Source organism: Petaurus breviceps, unplaced genomic scaffold (assembly GCF_028583685.1).
Source record: "Petaurus breviceps papuanus isolate PSGF00001 unplaced genomic scaffold, PetGlider_PUasm1.0 90919, whole genome shotgun sequence".
In the NCBI taxonomy this organism is placed as follows: Eukaryota; Metazoa; Chordata; class Mammalia; order Diprotodontia; family Petauridae; genus Petaurus; species Petaurus breviceps.
The window spans coordinates 27,076,245-27,095,301 of record NW_027187378.1 but is presented as its reverse complement, the minus strand read 5'-3'; the positions used below and the strand labels follow the sequence as shown (position 1 = coordinate 27,095,301).

General features: G+C 39.4%; 1 protein-coding gene across 3 annotated transcripts in view; it reads left to right on the top strand.

The window, feature by feature from the left end:
- The window catches only part of KIF13B (kinesin family member 13B), a 278,821-nt gene that overhangs the window by 3,093 nt on the left and 256,671 nt on the right, over positions 1 to 19,057 (top strand). Inside the window, exon 2 of one of the 3 annotated variants that reach the window (XM_069075652.1) lies at positions 11,184 to 11,326. In XM_069075652.1, the coding sequence (XP_068931753.1) occupies positions 11,272 to 11,326 (55 nt within the window). In that variant the 5' untranslated portion in view covers positions 11,184 to 11,271. Of the gene's footprint in view, positions 1 to 11,101; positions 11,327 to 19,057 lie in introns of those variants that run through there. The other 2 variants (XM_069075655.1, XM_069075653.1) reach the window with 2 other exon arrangements.

The window sequence follows — 19,057 nt, the reverse complement described above, 5'->3', positions numbered from 1 at the left end:
TCAAGAGGACCTGAGATCAAATTTGGCCTCAGACACTTAATACTTACTAGCCATGTGACCTTGGGCAAGTCACTTAACCCCAAATGCCCTTCCCTCTCCCCTCCAAAAAGCAAAAAATAAATAAATACATAAAAGTAAAAGAAGCCAGGGGGGTCAGTAATCAGAGCAGAGGAGGAAGAGAATTCCAGGTATGAAGGACAGCAGCAGTGAATGCCAGGAGTGGAGAGGTGGCATATCTTATTCTTGGAACATCCAGGAAGTCAGGGTCACTGTATCAAAGAGTATGTGTCAGGGAGCAAGATGTATAAAAAGCTGGAAAGGTAGGACGGGGCTATGTTATGAAGGACTTTGAATGCCAGACAGATCATTTTGTATTTACTCCTGGAGCCACTGGAGTTTATTGAGTAGGAGGGAGATGTGGTTAGACCTGTGCTGTAGGAAAATCACCTTAATAACTGAATGGATGATGGATTAGATGGGGAGAGACTTTAGGTTGGCCGACTCACCAACAGGCTAATGCAATAAACCAGGTTGGAAGTCATGAGGGTACCCACTAGGGTGGTAACAGTGTCCGAGGAGAGAAGGAGGTGAATTCAAGAGATGTTGCAAATGAGAAATTGACAGTCCTTGGCAACAGATTGGATATGGGGCATGAGAGAGAGTGAGGAATCCAGGATGACTCCTAGGTTGGGAGCATGGGAGCCTGAATGTGTTGCCTAGGGACCTTGGTGTTGCCCTCTACAGTAATAGGGAAAGTAGATGGGGGGGGGGGGGGAGGAGGATTTAGGGGAGGAAGATAATGAGTTCTGCTTAAGTTTAAGTTTTGAGTTTATTGATGTTTAAGATTGAGTTTAAGGTATGTACTGGATATCCAGTTTGAGATGTCTGAAAGGCAGTCGGAGATGGGAGATTGGAGATCTGCACAGAGACTGGGGCAGGAAAGGCTCATTTGAGAGTCATCAGCATAGAATTTGTAATTAAATCTAGGAGAGTTGTTGAGATCGAAAAGTGAAATAGTACAGAGGGAGAAGAAGACCTAGGAGAGACCTGTGGGTCACCTACAGTTAAAGGGCATGATGTGGAGGAGGGTCCAACAAGGGAGACAGAGAAGGTGCAGATAGGCAGGGGGAAAGCTGGAGACAGTGGGGTCATGAAAAGCTAGAGAAGAATATATTAAGGAGAGAATGATAGACGTGTCAAAGGCTGTGGAGAGGTCAGGAAGGATGAAGGCTGAGAAAAAGTCATTGGATTTGGCAACCAGGACATCATTAGTAATTTTGGAGAGAGTAGTTTCAGTGGAATAATACTGTCATAAACCAGATTGTAAGGGGTTAGGAAGAGGGTGAGAAGAGAGAAAATGGAGGCAACTATTGTAGATGGCCTTTTCAAGGAGTTTAGCTATAAAGGGCAGGAGAGAATATAGCTCTACAGTAGGAAATAGAAGAATCAAATGAGAGTTTTTTCAGGATGGGGAGAAATGAATGTGTTTGTAGGGAACAGGGAATGAATCAATAGAGGGAAAGATTAAAAATAAGTAAAAGCGTGGGGATGACAGAGGGGGTAATCTGTTGGAGGAGACAGGTAGAATGGGATCCTTTAAACAGTAGAGGGGCTAACCTTGATAAGAAGTAAGTCTACATCATCTTGTGAAATAGGGGTGAACGAGAAGCAAATGGCAGAAGATACCTCAGTGATAGAAGATGATGAGGAGGAGAGAATAGGGAGCTACAGAGAGGGGCTTCAATTTTTTCTGTAAAATATGAGGCAGGTTCTCAGCTAAAAGAGTTGGGGGAGGCTTGAGGAGGACTTAAAAGGGAAATAAAATAGCATTGCCTAGCAGTAGTGAGGGTCTAGGGCCTATAATGAACGAATACATTATTTGAGTTTATGTAATATAAATTTGTATTGGACTCAGTCAGAACAGTTGTGTGATTTTCTTTTCCGTTGTTCAGGAGCATTCGTGTAGAGGGAAAGGAAATAAATGGAGGAGTGATCCATCTTCCATTCAACTACCAAAGTGATTTTCCTAAAGTGCAGGCCTGACCATGCTCACCCCTCCCTGCCCTCAATAAGCTCCAGTGGCTTCCTATTGCCTCCAGGACCAACTACAAAATGTCCTTTTGGGGGGATTGCTAGGTGGCACAGTGAATGGAGTCAGGAGGACCTGAGTGCAAATCTAACCTCAGACACATAGCACTTACTAACCATGTGACTTTGGGCAAGTCACTTAACCCCAACTACCCTGCCTTCCCTCCTCCAAAAAACAAAAAACAAAACAAAACAAAAAAGTTCTGTTTGGCATTCAAAGACCTTCATGAACTAGCCCCCTCCTACATTTCCGGTTTTCTTATACTTTCTTTATTCCTGCCTTATACTCTTTGATTCAGTGATAATTCCTGGCTGATTTACTAATAAGACATTTCATTTCTTAGCTCCAGGCACTTTCTAAATGGTGGGGGGAAAAAGAAAAATTTCCCAATGAAATACGTAAATCTATGTCACTAAAATCTTCCTCTCTTTTGGTTTCTGTCATAGAAGAGAAGAAAGACCAGTTCTTAGAGAGAGGTGCCAAAGTGGTAATCATATCTCTCTCCCCACCTGCACCATCTTCCTCAACGAGTTGGAAGAGGGAGGGACTGAGATACAAGTCATAGCTTGCAGCTGTGAGAGGAGCTACAGATATTGTAGTGCCAATAAAGCCTCAGAGTTGATCTGTGGACTAGCTATGGGACTCAAGTGGATGGGAGAAGAGGGTCCAGGGCATATATAGTCTTTAGACTGGACAGAGATTAGGGAGTTAATACTCAGTGCTAAGGATTAATGAAGAGAATATCTCATTGTCCCCAGGTATTTATTTCCTTTAAAAGAATACCTTTCCTACCATTCTTAGACTATTTAAGACCATTGTGAGGATCTAGAGAAGGAAACCACTTCAAAAATCACAAAGATCCTCTAATTTTAAAAATTGGAATAGTTCTGATGTAAAGGAAATAATGAATACATGAATGACAATCACATTTTATTAAGTGCTTATTATGAGTCAATCATTGTGCTAAATGCTGGTGATACAAAGACAAAAGGAAGGTGTTTTTGTTTTTTTTTTTGCTTTTTGGAGGGCAATTGGGGTTGTGACTTGCCCAAGGTCACACAGCTAGTTTTGTGTTAAGTGTCTGAGGTTGGATTTAAACTCAGGTCCTCTTACTCCATGGCTGGTGCTCTATTCACTGCACTACTTAGCCATCCCGGAAGACATTCTTTACCCTTAAAAGTTTCCATTCTATTGGGGCAACCAAGAAAATGGTGGCCAACGAAGGGAGCTTTGGTTTGAGAAGTCACAGGGTCTGTGGGTGGAGTCACAGGGGAGTCAATTGGTAAACCTTTTCCAGAGGCATTGCTAGTAGTGATTTGGCGATTGTACCCAGAGCAAAAGGTAGAAAAAGGAAGTGGGGAAAGATGGTAGCAGCAGGACAGGTAGCAGTGGGGGCAGGCAGGGGGGGTAAGAAAAGAAATGTGGTTGGGTCAGCTAGATTTAGTGGGCCAGGAGATTTTGTGCCAGTTGACTCAACAGTCAGGACAACATGGCCCCAGTGTAGTGGTTCCAAGGCAAATGGATTGAGTCCTCCAGAGCATAATTTTAGAAGTGGAGGTCAGGTGAGTACAATGGCAATGTATAGGGCAAGTAGAAAACCAGGACTGATGGATCAGATGGGAAGCAAAAGAAAGAGGTCTGGATTTTGAGTTTGAGGACCCTGGTTCAAATCCAAGTTTTACCCACTTACTATCCATGTGCCCTTGGGTGAGGGCTCAGTTACCTCTCTGAGCCCGAGTCTACATCTGTAGAAGGAGAAGTTTGGACTAAATGATCTCTACCTCCTAGCTCTAAAGGTTAGACTTTATTAGCTGAGATCTAGAGAGTGACTTTCCTAAGGTGGCATAACAATTCAATTCAAATTTTTTAAATGCTTACTGTGTGCAAGTATGGAACTAGTGAGGTGGTACTGAATGTAGAGTGCTGGACTTGGGCTTCAAGATAATCTGAATAGCAATCCTGCCTCAGATTCTGACTAGAAACTTGACCCTGGCAGGGTGGCTAGGTGGTGCAGTGAATAGAACATCGGCCCTGGAGTCAGGAGGACCTGAGTTCAAATCTGACCTCAGACACTTAACACTTGCTAGCTGTGTGGCCTTGGGCAAGTCACTTAACTCCAATTGCCCTGCCCTTACCCCTCCAAAAAGCAAAAAAAAAAAAAAGAAGAAGAAGAAGTAGAAATTTAGAAACTTGACCCTGGGCAATCATTTAACCTTTCTGACCTCAGTTTCCTCATCTGTCAAAAAGGTATAATAATAGTGCCTACCTTACCAAGTTGTTGTGAGGGTAGAATAAGATAAGATATGCAAAATACTTTGGAAATCACTATATAAATGAGAACTAGTTATTATGGAGGAGACTGGGATTTGAATTATATAGTTGGTGATTATGGGATCATAGATTTAGAGTTGCATGAAGTCATTTGGTAAAAGTCACAAGAGAAGTTGCAGAGTCAGGTTTAAACCCACATCCTCTCATGCCAGATACCAGTTCTTTTCACTTACTATGCTGATACACATGGGTATAGATAGATATGTGTCTTCTGGCAGGAAGACAGCACAGTCTTGTGCGTGACTGGGACAATTCTCTTAATTTTGATACCTCGTACTCTAAAAGGTTTAGGGTTCCTAAGTGAAACAATAGTCCATTGTATATAGCTCCCACTGAGCACTGTTGTGTCAGATTGCCTGTGTGCTCCACACCCCCAACCCTCATTGGTAGAGTTGGTAGCAGCCAACTTTCAGGCCTTAGATCCTCTGAGAATGCTACTTTGAAGACAGCTTGCCTGGTTTCTTCCCTCTGTGGGTTGTTTTGAATTAGTTTGCCCAGATGTGGGTTTCATGACAGGGAGAAAATAAACACAGGAACTTCAACAAGCTCTAAGACCTTTTTTCATGCTTCACTCTTCCCCCAAGTATGAAAATGCTTTTGCTGGGAAATAGTACTATCAAGGGAGGCAGTGTGGTTAGTGGAAAGAGGAATGGATTTGGAATCAGAGGAAATGGATTAGAATTCTGGTTCTGCTGCTACATATATTGAACTTCCTTGGGTCTTTGCTTCCTCATTGGTAAAATCAGGGTGTGCCTGTAAATGATCTCTGAAGTCCCTTCTAGATCAGAGATTTAGAATAGGAGGGGACCTTAAAGATCATTGAGTCTAAGATTAACCCATTCATTTTAGAGATCAGGAAACTGAGGTTCACACAGTAGAAATCACCTAGGATTTAAACCCAGGTACTCTGATGACAGATTGCACACTCTCTGCTATATAATGTTGCTTTTCTGATAACAAGAAGTGGTTTATTATTAAAGTGAAAGCTTAGTTAAAATAAAAGTTAGTTTACTGTACAATCTGTCTTTGCAGAGTTTGGGACTTTCTAGGTTTGGGAAATGTAATTTTGGAATATGAAGTTGGCCCTTATCACCAAAGGGTGATATCTGATTTATTGCCATTCACAGTGAGTTACTGCAATTTTTGAATACTGCTTGACAACCCAGAATGTCCAGAAGCTAGCTCAGGAATTGGGGAAATACCAGGGAAGTGTTTTAATAAATCATTTCATATCCCACCAGAGTTGCTTTATTTTGGGGTGGCTAGGTGGTGCAGTGAATAGAGCCCTGCAGTCAGGAGGACCTGAGTTCAAATCTGGCTCAGACACTTAACACTCACTAGCCGTGTGACCTTGGGCAAGTCACTTAACCCTAATTGCCCTCCAAAAAGCAAAAAAAAATTCATTTCATTAGGAGCAGCAGCTAGGTAGAGTAGTGGCTAGTGTTCTGGAACTAGAATAAGGAAGACCTGAGTTCAAATGTGACCTCAGACACTTACTGGCGATGTGATCCTGGGTAAGTCACTTAACCTCTGTCTGCCTCAATTTCCTCAACTGTAAAACAGGCAAAATAATATTAGCTACCTCTTAGGGTTGTTACAAAGATCAAATGAGATAATATTTAGTGGCTGGCACATAAGAGGTACTTAATAAATGCTTGATTTTTTTCTTCCTTTCTCTGTTTTTCTGAAGTCTAGGATATTAGAATTCACATGTCCTATTAACTAATGGGGTCAGGATAGAGAGAGAATGGGTAGAAGGAAAATCTATTATTTTATTATTATATAACATATAATAAATTAAATAAGAAGGAAGAAAAAGAAAGGAAGATTTAATCTCACATGACCAAATCCAAGGGAATGCATGTTATTCTAAGTGTTTTCTTTCTGTGCAGCCTCTGAAAGGGAGAAGCCAACACTTTTTTTCCCATGAAGAATTTTATTAATGTTGCAATTTACATTGGGAATATTTCTGGGAATCTGTGCATAGAAATATTTCAAAATCAGTCAGTAGATCCTGAAATTAACCTGCTCATCTTGACCCACTGTCTCCCATTACCTAATTTAAAATTTTAAAGTAATTATAATCCCATCAATGATGCTCTTAAGGAGAAGCAACCAACACTACCAAAAGAACTTTTTTTCCAAAAACTGGTTCTCCCTAATAATTTGCCCAGGCTTACTTGGAATTTGGGTTTGAATGAGTAAAACCCTCATCAAAGACCTGGGCACTAGCGATGGAACCATTTAGATTGTTCTAGAGTTTCACTTAGCTACTATGGAGGAAAAGGGTGAAACTAATGACCTTTATCCCTTTTTCCTTCAGCTACTCCTAAGTCCCTGCCACTCCCTTTAAATACAAGTCAGTGGACCCTTCACTAACAAAAAGGGCGGCAAATCTCAAAGGCAGTTATAAAAAGTTGGCAGTTTGATGGACAGAATTGTAATTGGTTCATTAATTGGTTTTAATAGAAGTATTTGTACAAGTTTAAGATAGGCTTGATTCTTTGTATATAATGCCAAGCATGCAGATAAGAAGTACGTTTATAGTGTGGAAAAGAAATGCCAGAAAAACAAATCAAATTGAAATCAACATATGCAAATGGTTTGAATTCTCCCACTAGAAGAAAAATAATTACAGAACAGAACAAGAAACAACACCCATCAATATGTTGCTTATGGGAAACAAAATTCATAGAAAGAGATATTAGAGATGTAGATAGATTAAAATTAGGAATTCCTTTTCAAAAATAACACAAGTGAAAGCTTAAAAAAATCAAGACTGGCAATAATGATGTCAGAAAACATTGAATGCAAAGGAGAAAATTGCAAGAGAGACAGATAAAAGCATTATATGGTAAAAGAACTAACTAATAAATAATTTATTCTTAATTTACACACACCAATCGATTTGACAGTTATATTTCTAAAAGAAAGGGTAATAAAAATGCAAGAAGAAATAGACAAAAATGTCAAATAGTAAGGGATGTCAATGTTTCATTATCAGGAATCACAAATCTAGTAAATATATGAACAATAAAGAAAGATTAGGTCTCGATTGTTTTTTTAAAATAAGCCAGAAATAATAGCTATTTGGAAAGAACTAAGTAGAAGAAGCAGGGAATATACATTTTTTCAAGTTCATATGGGACTCTTAGAAAAATTGATTATATACTTGGTCAGAGAAAAACCTTCAGCAAATTAAAAAAAGGTAAAAATTGTACATGTATTTTTATTTTATAATACAATAAAATTAGAAATAAATGACAATGATATGAGTAAAAGATAAGTTACATGGGGAAAAAAACCTGACAAGCTATCAAATAACTAGGTTAGAGGATAAAGAAGAAAAATAACAATATATTTAAAAGATGATGAAGACACAAACACTACATGCCAAAATCTATGGGATGTAGCCAAAGCAATTTGAGAGGCAAATGTGTAGTGTTGAACTCCTACATTATTAATGAAAGGAAGAAAGTACATTAATTAAGCCTATACTTAAAGACACTAGAAAAGGATCATTGTAATAGACTAAATGAAAAAATTTAAAAATAGGGATAAAATTAAGAGCAGAAATAAATTTATTAGAACATGGAAGAACAATTGAGTTAATATTCCACATCCTAGACCATGTCATAATACATTCCAGCTGGATAATAGACTTAAATATTTTTAAAAATGCTTTTAAAAAGGTAGAAGCAAAGAGAAGAGTATATGTCATTTGTGGAGGAGAAATACATTTTAAATCTGTTAAGCAGAAGATTTTGCTAGAAACCACATAGATATGCTCAGTGAAATTATATTTTTTACACAAGACACTCCATCTCCAGTGTCTAGGCATTTTCACTGATTGTTCCCCATGCCTGGAATTCTCTTCTTTCTCATCTCTATCTTCTGGCTTCCTTCAAGTTCCAGACAAAAATCTTTCTATAGGATTCCCTATTGTCCTTTATACTAGTGGCTTCCCTCTCATACTACTCCCAATTTATCCTGTGTATAGCTTGTTTATACATAATTGTTTGTATGTTGTCTCCCCCATCAGACTCTGAACTCCTTGAGAAAAGGGACTGTTTTTTACCTTTCTTTGTATATCCAGCATAGATGTTGGCAAATAAATGCTTGTTGATTGACTGACTTACTATAAAATTCTGTACACCCCCCAAAATATCAAAAGAAAAAGAAAAAAAGATGTAGAAGTATGGCAAAAAGATAACAATTTGTCCTCAACCAATAAAACAAACATTAAGGGCATGCAAGGCATTGTGGACAAAACTAAACCAGCTTTGACTTTTAGTGTGTTTACATTCTACTGGACACTTAAAATTTGTCAGTGACTATGAAAATGATTCAAGCTTAATGGTCAATGCATAAATGGTCAAAGAACATGAACAATTTGTGAAAGAAAGTAAATTATAAAAATCATTTGAAAACATGCCAAGCAAAGCCAAGGGAAATACAAATGAAAGACAAAGCTTAATGTTAATAAACTATGGATGAACATGTGGCTACACTCATACATAGCTAGTGGAATTGCTAATGGAATCTTTTGGGAAAGTAATTTGACAACATGGGGTGTCCCAACAGTCTTAGTGCTTTAAACTGCACTAAGACTTTTGGGGACAGGTTGTATATTGGAAAAATCTTTGAACTAATCATATGCTTATAATTGATAATTTCATTTTTGGGAACATGGTGCTAAGTGGTAACAGCAAGGAAAAATGAACTAAGAATTAAAAGATATTTATTTATAGAAATATTTTAAATCAATTTTATTTTTCTCCCTCTCCCACCTATTGAGAAAGAAGTAAAGTGAAGCCTTTACAAATATGTAGCAAATTCCAGAATTAGCCATGTCTAAAAAAAGAAAAGTAAAAAAAAAGAAAAAACTTCAGTCTATACTCTGAGACCTCTCTATTTGAAGGATGGCATGTTTCATAAGGAGACCTTTGGAACTGTGATTGATTCCATTGTGTTGAACAGAGTTCCTTAGTCTTTCAAAGTTATTTGTCTTTATAGTATTGTGGCATGCTATGAAATATTTGCCTAGTTTTGCTCTCTTCACTTTGCATCTGTTCATACAAGGCTTCCCAGGTTTTTTTTTAACTACCTCCTTGACAATTTCTTATAGCACAGTAGTATTCCATCACATAATACATATAACTTGTTCAGTCATTTCCCAACTAATGGGCACCCTCCTAGTTTCTAATTCTTTGCCACAATGAAAAGAACTACTACAAATATTTTTTTATAAATGGGTCCTTTGCCTCTTTCTTGATAGTTGGATCAAAGGATATGTACAGTTTAATAGTTTTTTGGGCATAGTTCCAAATTGCTTTCCAAAATGGCTAGAAGAGTTCACACTTCCACCAGTAGTGAGTACGTTAACGCACCTGTTTTCCCGACTCTTCCAGCATTTGTCATTTTTAGTATCTCAGAGTGGTTTTAATTTGCCTTTCTCTAATTATTAGTGATTTAGAACTTTTTCTTATATGGCTATTGATAATGTGTTTTCCTCTGAAAACTGCCTATTCATATCATTTGACCTTTTATCAGTTGGGGAATGTTATTCTTATGAATTTGAATCCTTTCTGTTTATGCATTAAAAATGAGACCTTTATCAGTGAAACTTGCTGGAAAGATTCTTCTCCAGTTTCCTGCTTCTTGTGTAATTTTAGCTAGCAGTGGCTTTTTTTTTTTTGCACTTAATAGTATTTTATTTTTTTTTCCAATTATATGTAAAGATAGTTTATAGCATTCCTATTTGGAAGATTTTGAGTTCCCAATTTTTCTCCCTTTCTCCTTTCCCTGCCCCCTCCCCAAGACAGCAGCAATCTGATATAGGTTATACATGTACAATCATGTTAAATATATTTCTACATCAGTCATGTTGTGAAAGAAGAATCAGAACAAAAGGGAAAAATCATGGGGAAAAAAAAAGAAAAAAAGTGAAAACAATACTTTGATCTGCGTTCAGACTCCATAGTTCTTTCTCTGGGATGTGAACAAACAGCATTTGAAATCATAGATAGAAATCATGAGTCTTTTGGAGTTGTCTTGTGTCATTGCTGAGAAGAACTAAGTGTATCCAAGTTGGTCATTGCACCACGTTGCTATTAATGTGTAAAATGTTCTCCTGCTTCTACCAGCATTATTTGTAATGGGGGAAAAAACCAACAACTTGGAAGAAACAAGCTAAATGTTCAAGGAGAGGGAAATGACTGAATACATTATGAATTATGAATACATTATACAACATTATTGAAATTGAATATTTAAGGTCCGCATCTCTAAGAAGAGGGGCTTGGATTTGATTAGCTCTTAGATTTCTCCTAGTGCTAAAGCATAGGTGTGCTTCATACTGGTCCTTGAGAGTTGATAGTTGAATTTTCAGTGTGAGCATTTACACCTCTGTAAACCGTACAAATCAGGACTTGATTTACTGCTTTTTTGATTGGTCTACAACACTTTAAAAGTGATGGAGAAAATATTAATGATGCAGATTCAATTTTAAAAGTGTTTCGTTCGTACATTTGAACCGACCATTAAGCATTTATTAACACACCATTGTGTTAATATTCTTAAATTTCAGAAGGCAGAAACAGGTTTCCCGCCCCCTTATCTCAGGCTGACTCACAGAGACTACAATTCCCGGTATGCTACGGGAATAAAGCCGGTACTCTAGGGTGCACAGATCAGGTGACAAGGAAAGCCCCGCCTCCTGCCGGCCTGACCCCGCCCACTCACCCTCCCTCTCTCCCTTCAGCCCCCTCCTCTCTGGTCATCCCCGGCAATTTGCCCTAGTTGCTGGAGACGGAAGCCGAGCTGGAGCGCTGGCGGCGGCGGCTGGGAGAATGGGGGACTCCAAAGTGAAAGTGGCCGTGCGGATCCGGCCCATGAACCGACGCGGTGAGTGGAGGGGCTGGTGGGAAGAGGAGGCACGAGGTGGGAGGGGGCCCCGGGCTCTCTTCTCAGGGCTCTCTCGAGGGCGGGCGGCAGGTGCTCTGGACGCCCTGGCCCCGCGTCCGGCCCGGATCCCGCCCCCCTCCCCAGAGCGCCACGTCCTGCCCCAGCTGGGCTGCCCCCTTCTCGGAGCTGTTTGGGACTGCACGTCGGCCAGCCGCCCCCTGCTCAGCCCCGCGGGGGTTCCCTTCCCTCCCTCCATCTCCCCCTCCTCCGTCCTCTCTCCCTCCCTCTTCTACCTACCTACTCGTCCTCCACCAACTCTCTCCTGAGTCCTCCCTGCTCTTCCAAACTCCTTCACCTCCCTCCTCCTCCTTCTCCATCCTCCCTCCCTCTTCCTCGTCCTCTCTGCTCTTCCTCCCTCTTTCACCTTCTCCTCTGTCCTCACTTCTCCACCTTCCTCTTCCTCCACCCCCTTGTCTTCCCTCCTCCTCCTTATCTTTCTTCTCCCTTCTCCCTCCTCCTCTGTCCTCCACCTCCTCTTCCTTCTTTACCTCCTTCCTCTTTTTCCTCCAGCTCCCTCCTCCAGAAGCCAACATTCAGTGCCCCCATGTGCCAGGCGCTTGTGCCCTAACCAGTGATACTGAGATAAAAAGGAACACAGCCCCTGCCCTCTGGGAGCTTACTCTAGGGGGTGGGTGAAGGTCCTTAGATAAGCCTAATCTCAGGTAAAGGCTTGATGGAGCCGAAGAGGGGGGTGGGGTGGACAAGTTACCAAGTCAGACCATAAACATTTATTAAACTAGGGTGCACAGAAAGGCAAAAATATTCCAAACCGTAACAAAAATCTGTTCCTGCTCTCAAGGAGCAAGATGGGAGAGGAACAATTAAAAGTGAGAGTGGGGGAGACACTCCAGGAAAACTTTCTGACCGTGATGGCACCATAACTGAGCGTCAGAGAAAGAATTTCTCATGTTCTTCCATCAGTCAGCTGGTATTTATTAAGCTATGATGTACCAGGCACTGTTAACTGTTTGGGATACAAGGAAAGGCAAAAACAAGCCCCTTGCTTTCAAAGGCTTCTGAGTCTAATGGGAGAGACAACGTGGAAACAGCTATGTACAAACAAAATGTGTGCAGGATAAAGTGCGAGTATTCTCAGAGGGAAGGTGCTAGGAGGCAGCTGCTGTATCCCCATTTTACAGTTGGGTAAACTGAGCAAAACAGATTAAGTGACTTGCTGAAGGTCAGACAGCTGGATTTGATGTCAAGTCTTCATTCTTCTTCCTTATTCTAAACTGAGCTCTTTCCTCTGCCCCATCTAGCTGCCCCTGCAAGGAGTAAAACAGGGAAGCCTTCCTTTACTCTTCATTGTATGATTCTCCGGGAACCCCCCTCCCTTTTCATAATAACAATAACATGCCTCAGTAGCAGTGCATTTATTTATTTATCTATTCATTTGATTCTCACAGCATCCCTGAGAAGGTGTGTAGGGTGGTGTGGCATTATATACACGTTTTCCAGGTGAGGAAACTGAAGCCCAAAGAATTGACTTGTCCTAGGATCTGACAACTAGTGGGTAATATAGCCAGGTTTAGGTAGAACCATCTTCTAACCCTACCTCTTTACCTTTTCCCTCCCTTCTCCCTAAAACCTCATGTTCCAACACCAGTTTTCTATGTAAAGCACAAGTCTTGAATCCAAGGGCATTTTTTTTTTCCTATGTAATTTATACCCAATGGATCTTTACCCCAAATTAAACCCCCAAATATTTAGCCTATGGCTGGGTAAATAAAAGAGAAATTGGCTTAATCACTGTAAGAAAATAACTAAGTATAAAAACCTTATCTTTGTTTCAGCATACCTGATTCCTAAATACCAGAAAGTGTTCAACAGTGTTTTTAACAACACTGAGTTGTGACTGGGGGAAGGGATGATTTTTTTTGTTTGTTTACTGTTGAGAAACTTCTGTTTTTACTTGAGGTCATATTTGTCATCTCATCAGCAAAAAGTTCTAGTGCCCAGAGACTGTTGAAAGTGTATTTTGGAAACTTTTTCCATAATATTGTACAGAGAAAAAAAAAAGGGAACTTTGGGTGAGAAACCAGGTAAAGGCTAAATCTTGTTCAACACTTTGGTTCATCAGTATAGTCCCAAGGCATGGTTTGGTAATTGACACGTTCTTAAGATTCCAGATTAATATGTAACTTCTCAGGTGCTACCAACAGCTGCTTCTGCAGGCTCTTGTTTCATAATTAAGTGAAGTTTTAAGCTTGTTGAATAGTTATGGTAAGTCACCTCATCACTTTGCAGAGCCAAGGATTTGGGCTACGTGATCCTAGAAAGTTCTTGTCCAGCTATAAAAATTCTGTGATTCTAAGGAGAGAGGGAGGCAGGGGTTTATCTGCTGTCGTGTGGATAGGAAGTTGATATTACTAATCCTTCATCAACATGTGCCTTGGCTTGTGTTCTCAGTAATGCTCAAGCTTGTATTTGTGAAAAGGTCAGGGTTACATTCTGTGGCCAGAAGAGTTTTCCTCAGTGTAAAAATTACCTTGAGTTCTCTGACCACAGATTGAACTCACAACCTTGGCCTCTTCAACACCATGCTGCAAACAGCAGAACTAAATTGGACAAACAATAAAATTTTTTTATAAAGCCTTTTCCTTTTTAGTTCAAGGACACCTTATTCTAGTTCATTGTACTTTTATGAACCCTATCCATGGCTTTTTGAAAAGCATATCTGGGAAATTATCAGAGGAGAGGGACTTCTATTGCCTTTTCACAAATTTTTGGAAGTCTGAAAGGAGGTAGCTAAGCTGACATCTCATATGGACATATATCAGATAATTAGAACTTTTCTCTCCCAACATTATTTTGACATTTTTAGAAAGAAAGGTAGGATTTTTATTTGAGATCCTAGTATTCAGTGATTTGCAGGAATATAGCAGGATTGGGAGAAAATTTATATTTTAAAGATGGTAGGAGGAAGTTGCTTAGAAGTATAGCATTATATCTTGAATGCAATTTGACACATTCCCCTCCTTTTCAGTTATTTTAACTCACTGTTTACCTTCAGTGCTTGTTCAAGTTTAAGATATTTGTGTTGATGAACTAACTCTGTGGGTTGCTGATCAACTGTTTTATAATCTGGGTGCATGCATTTATTGACTTGGTTCTTTTTATATGGATCTTTTTTGAACAACTGAATTCCTGTGAGGAAGTGGAGACGTCATCATCCATAAGGAATGCATTTGAATTTTGTGTAGGACATCTTACAGTGACATTGGTGAATATTTTTTTTTTTTTGCTTAATGCCTTACCTGATTTGGATGTTCATCTTCCAGTGATGATTTATGGCCTGGTATGATGGAATATTGGGATGTTAGGAGAATCAAAATTGCAGGGTAATGAAAAGGCCTATAGTAGATGGTAGGAAGCTACATTAATAATAACTTAGGTTTGACAAGTGGGGTAAAGGACATTACCAAGGACATGTTTGACTAGAAAAATAGATTGGTCAGGCATGTAGTGAGAGAGGGATAGTATGACAGATAGTATCCAGGATATGGGAAGAGAATCAGAAGAAAACCTCCAGCACGTGATAGATATTTAATAGAAATTGCTAAGGTGTGAATGGATTGTAGGCTGCATTGATGGGGTGGGGGGAGAGGAGGGGAACAGCTAATGACAGGAGTGAGATCACATTCATCTAGGTGAATGTTTTATAATTGACTCTTGCTCACCCTCAAATGATTATTAATACAATTATAAAATACTTTGTCAGTATAGTGTAGAAGTTTTGATGGGTACATAGAGTCACAGAGATGTGAAACTGGAAGAGACCTTAAAGGTGCTCAGGGTTGTTTGGATTTTTAATTTAACATTCAATCAATCTTTCTTACCCAATTTTTTTTATTTTTGGAGAGGGGAAAGCAGGGCAATTGGGGTTAAGTGACTTGCCGAGGTCACACAGCTAGTTAAGTGTCTGAGGCTGGATTTGAACTCAGGTTCTCCTGACTTCAGGGCTAGTGCTCTATTCACTTCACCACTAGCTGCCCCCCCTAGTTTTTTAAATAAAGAAAATAATTATAGTATATTTTGTGGGGTGGAAAAGAGTTTCTCTGTCCCCTTCACCTTGTATTGCATTGTAATTACTGAAGATTATAAAAATGTCTGTGTCAAAATAGATCCTTTTTTTGAACATAAATTTATTAGTCAGGAACACAGAAGTTCAAATGCGGCCTCAGATATGGAATAGATGTGTGACTCTAGGCAAGTCACTTAACCTCTATCTGCCTCAGTTTCCTCATCTGTAAAATGGGGATAATAGTAATAGCCTTCTACTTCAGTGTTGTTGTGAGAATCAAATGAGATAATTGTGAAGTAATATAAAAATGCTTATCATCATCATCATTATGCTAAAAATTAGATATTCACATAAATTTGAGAGCACTGAGAAACTGCAGAGGGAACCTAAAGTTAGTAATTTATAAACTACTAGAGTTTGTAAAATACTGCTTAAAAATAGAACTGAATTTCTCTTTAGGAGAGAATTTTGAAATTGATTGATTTTGAAAAAAACTTTAAGTGACGGGTAAGTAAATACCACACCTTAGTAAAAGTTCAACAGGTTTTTTCCTATCAAAGCATGTAAAACCCAGAAGGGACCTTGGCCATCATCTAATTTTAACACCTTATTTTATAGATGAGGAAACTATAATGAATTACTGGTTATATTGTATGTCTACTCTGAAGTTTGGAATTCCTCATAGCCTTATTTCAGGGCAAGGTTAAACTTTGGATGCCTCAGTACTGTGAGAAGTTTCCAGTTATGACCTGTTTATGTGTCAATCCCATGTATGTATGTATTTTTAGGATTTTTTTTTTACATTTATTAAATGAGCAAAGCGTGAGACCAGTTTTATTCAAAATTACACGTTAGATAAATGAATTTAGTTATTTTGTATGTTAAACATAAAGCTCTAATTTAGCAGGTGGAAGATTTGTAATCAGGTCATAGATAATTCTTTGATGTACTTATGTCAGGAATTAGAGATTTGTTTTACTACAGTGTTAAAGTTAAATAGTGAGGAAGGAAAGGGAAATTTGTCAAGACTTTGGGAAATTATCTCCTTACAGATACTGGCCATCAGAATAAATTATCTTTCACACTTGTACAGTTGACAGGGTGACGCCTCCTGTGTTCTGCAAACTGTGAAGTATTCATTTGTACATAATTACTGGATGAATTAAAAGTGTTACAAGCATAACTTAGAACACCTGTTGGGTCATGAAGGCAGACCATGTGCTTATTCAGAAGTCTGAAGTTGGGTAACTAGTGTATTGGAGAAATTTTAAGTACTTATAAAAGTTTAATTGACAAATTTACTGAGTACCTGTCCAAGGTTGTACATTATGTAGAAGATTAGCTGTTGATTGAGAAAAGTCTCTGTTGTCTGGTGGGAGAAGACTGGACTTTGAAAAGCAGGAGGATTTAGCTGAGTAGATCAGGTGAGAAAGACTTATAGAGGTAGGGAGCATGCAAACAAAATTCTAATACTAATTGCATACTAAAATGACAACAGTAATATGTATATAGTGCTTTTTGGGGATAGGGTAAAAACCTGTTAAGGGGCAGTTCTTACCATTGAGGAACTAGTTTATGATTTATTTGAGTAGATAACATACTAAATAAGTTAAACAACAATATACGGTGCTTTGTCTTTAAATACCAAATGAGTAGTTTAGACAGTAGATACTATGGTACTACAGGAGTTTTAGGCCTGGAGTCAGGAAGACCTGAATTCAAATTTGGCTTCAGACACTTACTACTACCCATGTTTCCCCGATAATAAGACACTGTCTTATTAATTTTTTTGGAAAGAAAAACACCAGAGGGCTTATTTTCGGGGGAGGGCTTATGTTGTCCTGCCTCAGCTCTCCTCCGCGGCACTGCTCTCAATGGCGCCAGCAAGCAAATCACTGGGAAAGAACAGGATGACACGCTCACCGCTGTAGCTCTGATTGGATGCAGCTCAGAGCACGGCGTGCGTTTCACAGGGGGGGGGGGTTCTAGTCCCTGGGGGGGGGGGGGGGGGGGGGGGGGGGGGGGGGGGGGGGGGGGGGGGGGCGGGGGGGGGAGGGGGACGGTGCATACAGAGGGTACCGTTATGTAGCGTGTAGCGCAGGGGATCACCTTCAGTACAGTAGCAATCTCAATAGGGCTTATTTTCAGGGGAGGGCTTATTTTAGAGGAATCTTACACAGTAAGGGGAGGGCTTATTTTCGGGATAAGTCTTATTATCGGGGAAACATGGTAGCTGTGTGACCCTTGGAAAGTCATTTAACCTCTATTTGTCTTAATCCACTGGAGAAGGAAATGGCAAATCACTCCATGGATAACATTGGCATGCTGTGATCCATGAGGTCACAAAGAGTTGGACATGATTGAACAACAATAATAACAACGACAAAGAAGTTGAGTTGTTTGAAAAGGTGTCTTGGGGATGACTGAATTTCAAGGATGGATAGGATTGGGATCAGCAGAGAACTAGAGGGAAAGACCATTTGGATAGGTACAGCCTATGTGCTGGAGCCTACTCATAGTAAGAAGCCTGTTGTTAAATTTTCAGTGTGGGCATTTACACATTTACACCTTGGAAATTGGCAATGCTATAACTGCATCTAATTTATTATTTTGTTAATTGACTTAAGTGATGGAGAAAATGTTCATGCAGATTAAATTTAAAATTATGTCTTGTGCACATTCTTTGGTTAGAGGGCTGATTGTTAAACTTTTGCCAGCACACCTTTGGGACAAGCAAAGGTGAGGAGACAGGAACGAACAAGTTGTTTTGGAGGGTTTTATGGCTATATTAACTAGCTGATATGTAAAGGTTTTACTTTGTGCATCAGGAGATAAGGCTGGGAAGGTAGACAAAGAAATTTCAAGAATTATTTTCTAGGTGCTCCCAATAAATACCAACTTTCATAACTTCATGTATGAATCCAGAAAGAACCAGGAAGGAAAATTTTTTTTGATGATTAAATTAAAAATTATAATAAAGAAATTAAATATCCAAATGTAAAACACCATCAGTTAATTTCAGTATAACAAATGGATTAGTTGTTAAATTAAAGGTACTTGTAAACTTTTTTCAGTGGTTTGTGTGAATTCTATCCCTGAACTATGTCAAATTAGTCATCTCTATAGGAACTAGAAAGGTCTTGGAGGTTCTTGTGCATGGCATAATAAGATAAAATTTGGTAGATATAACTCTAAAGGCTTGATTTCAAAAAACCCACTACACAAGTACAAGATAGGGTAGGTAGCCCTGGCTAGACAGCAGTTTGTTTAGGGGTTTTAGAGGATTACAAACTTAATATGAGTAAAAAATGTGACATGGCAGCTAAAAAAGCAAATTTAATCTTAGGCCATGTTAATAAAAGCAGCATAGGATTCAGCAAAAGGAGGTGATAGTTCTTCTGAAGCAGCTAAGCAGTGCCACCGTGGATAAAATGCTGGGCCGGGAGTCAGGAAGGCCAGGGTTTAAATCTGGCCCCAGACACTTACTGTTTGTGTAACCTGGCAAAATTACTTAACTTCTAGACAGAGGTTAGTTTCTGCAACTGAAAAATGAACATAATAATGGCACCTACCTCCCAGGGTTGTTGCAGGGGTCCAGTGAGATAACATTTGTAAAGTGCATAGCACAGTGCTTGGCCATCCCCATG